The sequence below is a fragment of the Aspergillus bombycis genome, assembly GCF_001792695.1.
Source record: "Aspergillus bombycis strain NRRL26010 chromosome Unknown contig00002, whole genome shotgun sequence".
In the NCBI taxonomy this organism is placed as follows: domain Eukaryota; kingdom Fungi; phylum Ascomycota; class Eurotiomycetes; order Eurotiales; family Aspergillaceae; genus Aspergillus; species Aspergillus bombycis.
In genome coordinates, this window is record NW_019170004.1 from 1,001,572 (window position 1) to 1,011,548 (window position 9,977).

At 52.1% G+C, this 9,977-nt stretch overlaps 2 protein-coding genes across 2 annotated transcripts; one reads left to right on the plus strand and one right to left on the minus strand.

Annotated features, from left to right (window-relative positions):
• Positions 1-449: 449 nt before the first annotated feature.
• On the plus strand, positions 450-3,009 carry ABOM_000762 (fanconi-associated nuclease 1; the record flags this gene model as incomplete). Its single annotated transcript, XM_022527892.1, has 3 exons — positions 450-955; positions 1,021-2,431; positions 2,500-3,009. The coding sequence occupies 3 exons, from the start codon at positions 450-452 to the stop codon at positions 3,007-3,009; spliced, it is 2,427 nt and encodes an 808-aa protein (XP_022394505.1).
• Positions 3,010-3,387: 378 nt separating this feature from the next.
• Positions 3,388-4,137, minus strand: ABOM_000763 (40S ribosomal protein uS15; the record flags this gene model as incomplete). Its single annotated transcript, XM_022527893.1, has 4 exons — positions 3,388-3,608; positions 3,789-3,821; positions 3,880-3,993; positions 4,050-4,137. The coding sequence occupies 4 exons, from the start codon at positions 4,135-4,137 to the stop codon at positions 3,388-3,390; spliced, it is 456 nt and encodes a 151-aa protein (XP_022394506.1).
• Positions 4,138-9,977: the final 5,840 nt, after the last annotated feature.

A 9,977-nucleotide genomic window follows, 5' to 3' on the forward strand; every position in this document is an offset into this window, starting at 1 on the left:
AACAAATCATCCTTGTGGCGGGAGAGCTCTCCACAGTGGGGATTGGCCATGGATAGTAGGTGTTAAACGTAGCCTGGGTTGGGGGTTCACTCACTGGGACGTCGCTCATGGGTTGATCCATCTTGGAAACTTGCGCCGTGGGGTATGTTGGATCTGGCCTTTCTATGTCTTCAAGGTCTCTATCAGGGCTTCGAGTTGTCACATTGAGGGGGGGGAGTTTTGTTTGTTTGATTCTTGGGTGTATTGCTTATTGCTGGTGCGGCGTCGTGATTGGATGGCTCTGCAAACACGACAAACAGGTTCTCTTTTTCAATTAAGGTCAGGTGATCTCGTGTCGAGAGACGTGATTCCGCGTCTTGTTAGTTGTATGTTGTCGTTGGGTTGGAGATACAGGGTTTCTTGGGGGACTTTTCGGGCGACTCTCATGCTGATCAGTACGCCCTGCCAGCATGTCCCTGTTGGACTACTGGGACACCCTGCGGCCGTCCGTCAAGCGCAGAAAAACTACGGCGGATGATACGGACGACACTACTAGTCTGAGCGATGCTGTTACGGGCCGGGAGGATGGGCTGGAGCTACCGGAGGCATCTGCGGTGAATCCAGATGTGTCGGACCCTGTGTGCACACCATGTCTAGGCCAAGAGCCAGAGGGAGATGACCTTCCCTTTCCCGCGAGCCAGACGGAACTCGAGTCTTCGCTCCCCGCCATCGAGACAGATAGCCATGCAATTGAGGAATACGAGGCCTCCCATTCCATTTTAGATCATGAGGAGGAGCCGGGGCTACGGGAACGACTGCGAGATGGCAAGTGGCGGAAGGGGAAGAGCTCCATCTACGTGGATGCGTTCAATCTCGCACTGGAAACTGTGCTAGATGAGGAAGCGCATCTATTCGATGAGGCCGAGATGGAGGTCTTCAAGCAGTGGAAGGAGCTTCCATATGAATCACAGTACTTGTATGCTCGTCCCAGTCACAACCTAAGCCCTCACATCCCCCCTTGTCACGCACTAACCGTCACAGGTATGTACGGCTTTTTCTCCGGAAGACCTCAGCCTGGCACCGGATCAACCGGCTGGGCTACTACTCCGACATTTCAGACCTCACAAGCGTAGTGAACGACCTCCAGCGAACCCGTACTCTCCCTCCCAGCCCAACCGAGACCCCCATCGACATGGAACACCCCGAAACGCCCAAACTAGCCACCCAATTCCACTTCGCCGACAAAACAGACCAAATCACCACCCTGGAAGAAGCCAGCGCCCTCCTCCTCCTCGACGAACTCAAGACCCTCGCCAAAGACGCCAAAGTCCAAGGCAAAAGCAAAAAGGACCTCCTAACCGCCCTGCACCGCGCCAGCCAACAGCAAACCGGCCTCGACTGGACCAACTCCAAAGCAACCGCCAACCGCGCCAGCCACTTCATCCACAAGATCCTCGACTACACAGGCGAGTGCATCCGCCTCGCCACGGCGCCACGGGCACTCTTCGAGCGCGTCCATCTCGTCTTCTACCGCTCGACCGAATGGACGGAGAAATCCCTCACCACGATCATTCTGGCGAAGATCTCGCGCCGCAATTTCCCGGACTATGTGGTCTGCCGGTCGAGTTCGATTTTCCCGTCTCGGGCGTTTCTCCTAGAATTCGAGTCTGCGTTGCGGACGCAGTTCAACATAGACAAGATCCTGGAGTTTAGTGGCACGCCGACGGTGCAGTCGCTAACCCAGGTCCGGGATTATGCATGCACGGTGTATCCGCGGTGGAAGACGCTCTGTGAGCAGGAGCAGCAGAAGGAAGACAGCGTGTATGAGTGCGGGGAGGGGGCGTATCTGCGACGCTTCTCCCCCGCATGGGTCTACACGCGAATCATCCACAAGGGCCTCTACCCGCTAGGCAGGTTTAAAGAGTATAAGGAGGAGCATCGGCTTCTGTCCGAGCTACTGGGCCAGCGGCTGTTTCATGCTGCACGCCGGGGGTCATGGTACCAGCGGAAAGCACTCCTGGAGGAACACTATCTGTGGAACTTGGTGTCATGGGACGGACGCAGCGAGGACGCGCAACGGAAGCACTGGCGACGCATCGCGTTGCAGACCTGCGAGGAGGGACTCCAGGATCCGGACTGCCACTTGATCTACCACTATGATCTGCAGAAGCGGATTATGAAGCTCGAGCGGGCGCTGAAGGTGGTTAAACGGGAGCAGCATGACTTTAGTCATGTCATGTTGGCTAAGCCCGCGGAACGGACGGTCGAGGGCATTCGTATTGAGCGCGAGGATTCGCCCGCGCAGGACGATTCGACGAGACGTGGTCGCCCGACTGTCTGGGTGGATGAGCGGGACGGGGGCGAGTGTCGCGTCGAAAGTATGTGTTTGAGCTGGTATCGCGACCTGGGGTGGAAGGGGTATCATTCTGAGGGAGGGATTGTTCGGACGCTGGTGAGTTGGGTTTCATCTGTTCCGGTTGAGACGAAGAAGTCGCGATTGATCTGATGACGACCAACCAGTTCGGCTACCTCTTCTACGACATCCTTTTCACCTACGTCCCGAATGTCTTCCAGACGGCTTTCCAAACCTGTCCCTTGGATCTCCATACGGACGCCTTCTACGCCACTCGCGCTTCGGAGATCAACCATCGTTTGGTGGAAATCACCAACGGCGAATCAGAGCGTATCCTTCGTGCTGTTCATGCTCGTGAAGCACCTCGTCAGCCCTGCGCCATTGGCATCGATTGGACCTTTGAGCTGGATGACCTCGTCGACATCGTGCGGTGTTTCCGTGGCGAGGCCCTCGCGGCGATCTGCAAGGTGCTGGCGCAGGAGTATCAGCAGCGTGGCGGTGGGATCCCGGATCTGTTTCTGTGGCGGGTGAAGAGTCGCGAGGTGATGTTTGTTGAGGTGAAGAGTGAGAATGATCGGTTGAGTGATACACAGCGGTTGTGGATTCATGTTCTGGGGGGTGCCGGGGTGAGGGTTGAGCTGTGTAATGCGGTTGCTAGGGAGGTGAGGTATCTATAGTTATCTCCTGGTTTATAGATTGGCGTGGACGGGTTGTAGATGTTGATATACCCATACAGATGATGCTGTATAGATTAGGTATTTTGCGGGAGGCGAATATAGATCAAACACGAACAAGAGAGTCTGTGGGTATGATATATACCAAAATACCTATACGACAAGCACATCACAAACTACGATCTCTACCAAAGGAGAAAAGAAAATTGGTCATGAAATTTTATTTTCTTGTCGACGACAGATATAATCCATCACCACCTAATGCCTGGAAAACAAACACTAGATGACTAAAAACCCACCCATTCTCAGGGTAAGAAACCAATTTGAAAGACCTATCCGCGCCAACACACCAACACCCAGCCCAAGTGAGTATAAAACCACTTAAGCAACGAGGGTGGAGGCGGTAGCGGACTCGTAACGCCAGGTGGGGGGCAGGACACCGACGGACTTGTAGTAACGAGACAGACGGTGGATACGGGACTCGATGAGAATGAGACGGAACTTGGAGTCCTTGTCCTTGCGGTTGCGCTCAAGGTGCTTGCGGACGGCAACAGCCTTCTTGATGAGGTGGTACAGATCCTCGGGGAGCTCGGGGGCGAGGCCTGAAAAAATCACTCTGTCAGCCTTGTTTTGACCAAGCAGAGGCATAATTTTGTTTTATACGATGAGGGATATGAGAACGGGTCAAGGCGCCGACTTTCACCAGAGGGGAAAGCTGCTCTCGACTCGCGTTCGACCATTTCCTTCTCATCTGGGGGTATGGGGGAGGGGGATTGGCGTACCGCTGGACTTCAAGATACGGAGGATCTTGTTACCTATTCGTCAACTGTTAGACATTGCTCCCAACATCAACCACGAGGAGTCTCAACATACCGGTGACGTGCTTGACCTGGGCAACACCGTGGGAGTCACGGAGGACAACACCAATCTGGGAGGGGGTAGCACCCTTCTTGGCGAGCTTGCAGATCTGGTCGACAACCTGCTCAGCTGGAATGGGGTCAGTATATCATGCGCATTTTCGCCTTTGCGACGACGGTACTCACGGGTGGTCTTGAGCCAGGAGGGAGCAGAGCGAGAGTAAGGCAGAGCAGAGGACGAAATGCCCTTTCCCTTGGAGTGAAGACGACCCATTTTGAATGAAGGTGGATTTGTCGGATTGGTTGTCGACGACGGTGTTGAGCTGCGCGGGGATAGAGTGAAATTTCTTCCAAGTCGTTGAAGATCGTGTAGAAGAAGATTGAAAGTGAGGCCGGAAGGCGGTGTGCACGCCGCGCGGGTTTGTGGGGTCACGTGGTGCGGGTGCGCCTCGCTTAAATTAAGGCTCATCTGGCATCCTTTTTTCTTCGCTGCTGTTGCTGCTGCTGCCGCTGGGTTTCTTTCCTCACCTGCTTTTCGTCAAGTTGGCGACTTGGAGCTTGATGCTGCTCTTCACGACTGCACACTCACATTGGTTCTACTAACAGGGTCCCTTTTCTGGTTATTACTTACAGGTTAGTGTTCCCATGTCTCTTGATCTCTACAGCCTTATATGATGAAACACAACCTTTTTTTATTTTTCTGGTACCTCTTATTTTAGGGCTGGTTCTCGTAACCGGCTCAATGAATGGAATGGACTTCTGAAAAAGCTGTTATCACTCTCCGTGTTGATCAGTCGTTTATTCGAGCAATCGCTGACTCGTGGACGTATAGGAATCTTCAGCCTTGGAATACATTGGAGGGATGTGGTTACTAGGTCCAATAGAATTCAATCAAGGAATACCCCGTTTATTACTGTTGCCATATGTGCCATGAAACCGTAGAGAGCGACTTCTGCTGGGTCGCGATACATGCTTGTGTCAGTAATTACCGCCTGGGCGTCACTTGGTAGCTTTCTAGAGCGCAGGCGTGACGTCTAGTTCTGTCTTTATCGCTGGCATTATAACCACGATGAGCTCCTCCAGAAGGCACGGCGCAAGGCTACTTCGAAGTGCCTCAGAAGGCGAGATGGAGTCGCATATATCGCTCCATCGCAAGACGAATTCCCCTTGCTATATAAAAACAAATATCAACATACCCACAAAATGGCGTAAAGAAGCGGAGAAGGCATGAGAGAATCACCTCTCAGCGACGGCCACCGATGCAGGACCATCACACCGCTGTTGCCAAATTCTCTCGCAGATCCGCAGGAATAATCTATAAAGGAATATGCACGTCAAATGCGCATCTGACTCGTCGCGGAACGTGGGAGGCTGCCCGTGTGGGGAGTCGAGAGAAGATAACATCATCCACCGTGTGCGGCATTTTGGGACAATCGCATTGTGTTATTTCACAGCGAGGCTGCAAGAGAGTGGGTTCAACTGCGCCGTTCAGTCCGAGTGAAGCTGGCTGCCTGGGCCGGTCAGAGCTATGCGAACAGCCTGGGTTAAAAGTTGAGGGATGAATGTCTTCAGATGGGGAATGCCTGCTCGGCGTAGACTTGTGGAGATCCACGGTCACTAAAATCTCATCTTCTAAGACATCCTTAGGTCTGGAGGCTGGGCGAAAGCCCCTCCTCACGATGGCCGCAGTGCCCATCTCTGTGACGTGATCTCAAACCCGGAGGCTGGACCAGAGCTGATAGACGAGCGAATCCATCGCCGCAAACGAGTCCATAACAGTATGACATTCACGCCGTGCCCGTCCAGAAAGAACGTTGTAAACATACCGATCCGCGCTTGGTTGACAGGAGCTGAACCATGTGGGCCATGCCCAGCTGTGATTCGGTCGGGCGTCGAAAGCTCGAGCAACATCAGCGCAAGGACATTGTCAAATCAAGCGAATTTACACTGTATACAGGTTGTAGCACAGATGAGGGATGGACCAGTTGGGAATCTGACAACGAAACAGAGGTAGATAGAGTATGGTTACTGGCAGCTCCCGCTGTGATCAGTAGGATTGGCGATGGACCTATGGCGATCACGAGGGTGGCCGTGCCCTGGCCCCGGTCACTCTCACCACCGTGCAGCGAGCCCCCATTGGGCACCATCGTGATTGGGCTCGCCTCCCAGTTGACCATACAAATGGCACTGTGATGGAATTTTGCTACGATCGGTAGTACAGTTGAATTGGCGCAGGCGAATGGCCTTGTGAAAGGTCTGGAACTACCGGCGATTTTCCGATGCCCCCTCAACAGTTGCCTGGCTTGGTCGCGAATGATGGCACGCATTTGCGGAATTCATTTTCTTGGTATCGACGGTGATACAGTACTCGGGTAGTGATCTCGTTTAATCTAAGCCAAGACTGAATAGGATTTGGACCGTCAGGTACAGAGTTGCATGGTGGTAAGACGAACGAGAGATACAACAATGTACTGGATCATTATAATTATATATCCCTCCGAGTCAGTCAGGTGTTTCCCGGATCCATGGTTACATTACTTGACCACTGTTGATTCGACTTTCCATTCCCTGTAGGTTTCTTCTCTGGGGATTCCTTCGCCTTGATTTGTTTCTCCTTTCGATCCAATCTTTACCACTCTGCGATCACCTGCCATCGGACCTCATTCGATGTTTTGTACACTTAAGATACTCGTATCACTATCTCTACACCGTTCAACCGGCCAATAGGCTGAATGGCTAAATTTCCGACTGGAATGTCGCTTAGGTGTAATTGACAAGCCATCCGTCAGTGGCGCACGATTTTCATTTGCAGCGTAATGACAAAAGCGTGGCGTGGCTTGCAAACTATATCGGCGAGGCATGCGCAGTAGAATTCCAAATTCCCCTGACCGAGATGTCGAAGTCATGGAAGATGAAGAGCCTACTTCCGTGCAGAGTCGGTGTCTCATCCCTTGCGTCCAACTTACTGGAAGCAGTTAAGTGACATGGAGATTGGAAAAGGGAGTATCGCCGTGGATTCTTCTGTGGAAAGTTCCACACTAATAGTCAAACTTTGTGCGGATTAGGTCGGGAGGTGTAATTACCGGATATATAGCTGGATTATGCAATGATGGCCGTCGAGTCGGTCGACCAACGTCAAAAGTCCACCTACCTGGGAACCCTAAAAAAGTGGATGCTTCCATGAAAGTCGCAAAGGAGGTAATTATAGCATCCCAGGAACCCACCCTGCTCTGTTTCATAGTACGGAGAGTACTCCCCACACCACATCGAGCAAGAGCTACGAGGCTGATCGACTCAGTAGGCCCCAACAGTACAGCCTGTCAATCCCGAGCCAGGAGCGGATCTGTCAGTGAGGAGCTTGATCGCTGAGACTATAGGGAAAGGAATCAACTATGGGTTCTCGGCAGGCGTACTATTACTGATCATACCTGAGGAAGCTGCATCTTGACATCCGGTTCTACCTACACTATTGAGTCGGATCGTCGTCGCGGTCTAAAGCCAAGGCAGAACCTTGTTGAGTGAGTGCCCATCGACGATGCCGCATCGCAACCAGCACCCGTCGCGGAAAGGTCCCAAGAGAGTAAGCGAAAAGCCAATTGCCGCGGCCACACATCATCAGCGTGACGATCACTCTGTCAACCATGGTGTAGGTTTCCACCTCGTCGATCCATGTTGGGACGAGGGCCTTCCTAGACAGGCAAGTAGTGGGAACACTAGGTAGTTGGGAAGAGTAAATAGTCGTCCTCTCCTCTCCTGCAGACGGAGCACGGCTCGGGTGTTTGAAAGTCTGGATACAATGATACATGCATTCGCCGTCGTTGTGCCGTGGACAACCGATGCTCTTTGCAGAATTAGGATGAGGCTCTACGATAACGTGACCGCAATACCACCTCATGGCATCGGTCGGATCTCCATTGGGCGGGTAAATACGTTGTATTGACCCAGAAAAGTCGTCCGTGGGATGGTCTAGTCAGGTAGTATTCTTTTTTCCTACGTCAGCGGAGGCTGAGCAGTCTGATTGATGGTCTTGGTAGTGACTCCAAGACCCAGGCGATTGGAGCTGGATATTGTTACTCCTACTATCACTAGTCTTACCTTTATGTGACTAGTAAAGAATTGGAAGATTGCAAAGAGGGAGAAAAAAAATAAATAAATAAAAATAAACAAGAGACTACGATACACGAGAGAACAAAAGAATCGTTGGTACTTCCTCTTATAATACTACTACTACTACTACTACGACTACTACGACTACTACGACTACTACCTGATCCCAGGTCTAGTTCGTCCCACCGCAGCCATTCATGCATTGTGCAGGTACCAGGGGTAAGGGCTTACCACGGGGGAGGGAGAAAACGATGGCGGCGTTGCGAAGGGAGTCCGTCGAACTCAATTTGGAGGGATCATCCCCTCCCTCCGATGCATGGGAAGTGGGAACAACCATGATTGAATTTTTGCTTTGTGGCATTTTGAATTTTGAAATTATTGAATTATTGAATCAAATCAGAAAATGGAAAAATTTTAGAGCGAGATGCGTCGTTAGTCCAGGTTAGTGCGCTGGGTTGGGCTTAGCGGTTGAGGTCAAAGTTTATCGGTGGCCAAGGCAAAAAAAAACTACGGTTGATGCAGGTCTGGAAGGTGATGGGCATTGGGGAGAGAGGTCACTTAGACTCCGATAACTCCACTCGATCCGAGTATACCTAGTCTCTCCGCGGTCCACGGTACGTGAAGGTCCCATATGCCGTATCCCAAGGTTGGCTTCCCTCAACGCCAGATCGACTAACCACGTTGGTCCGGAGGACCTCCAGAGGTTGAACTCGTTGAATGTTATGCTGCAGGAACCAGAGGCTAACGTGGAAGAAGCCAGAGAAAAATTCGGCTCACAAGAGAAACACGAAAGGAAATCTCGATCCCATGTCCATTTGCCACGCACAACCTGGTCGCCTGAGTCATGTACGGGCGTTACAGACTAATACTTGGCAGCTGCTAGTGCTCTCCCAGGAAGCCCTAATGGCAGAGAATCTCCGTCGTAATGTTGGCGATTGTGCAGGGACTTCATGCAAGGTGGCTACTAAGCAAAAAGAGTGAGAACTAAAATTCGGTAGGGAAGTTATTCCTCCGGGAGGAATAAGGTCTCATCTTTAGGACAGGTTTAGGACAAGGCATCCTGCTTTGCCGAACGTCCTTGGCCTATCCGGAGACCTCAACCATGGTTAGCCAGAACCTGACACAAATGGTGTAGGGCTTCGGATTTCTATAATTGAAGAGAGAACGGACCCTCCTCACCAAGTGGAGGTCCCCGGGACTTCACCTCCCAATCAATAACAGTGCAGGTCATCTGTAAAATTTCCCCATCAAGACTAGATTACGATACGGGGGCCTCGTGTGAGTAAATTAACCAATACGCCAAGTCGTTCAGGTTTCTCCCCGCTCTGCATACCGTTTTCCGTTACCCAACTACGCCTTTAGTCCGCCGTCTCCACTGTCTGAGGAGTGAATGGGCCATCTCTCCAGTCGATTGGAAACCCCCCCCGTCGGACAGACATACAATACAATCTTTCGAAGTTTGAGTCTGTCTGGGATCCTACGCAGTCCCCACCCTTGCATTCTCCTCCCCCCCCTGGTGCCAAGCTCATCCTCGAGCTTCGTTCCAGTCACTCTTCCAACGATGCCTGTGCCCAATCAACGCCGTAGATGCCGACGGGGGAATGGGTGCCTCTGGTGAACGGACCTCTCCCCCCAGTCAGTCCACTGGAACTGTCTCCCCCTCAAGCGATTGGGACCTTTGCTCTGAGGACTGGGGAGGCACTAACATGGCTCATCACTATTTCTAACTATATCTGACTATTGCCCCCCCTCTTGTTCTGGCGTTCCTCACCTTCTCACCCTGACCACCATCACACTGACCACTATCGTGAGAGATCGTCCACCTGTGCTGCCAATTGCAGTCGTTGCGCGACTGTGAGCCTCGCTGTGGGGTATCACACTCGGGGATCTCTTCTTGTGTCGCATTCTCGAGTGTCTTGGGTCTCGCCGTCTTGCAAGGATATGACACTCACCTGCTCTCTGTCGCATACACCACACCACAAAGATCCATAGTAGAATCCCACAATC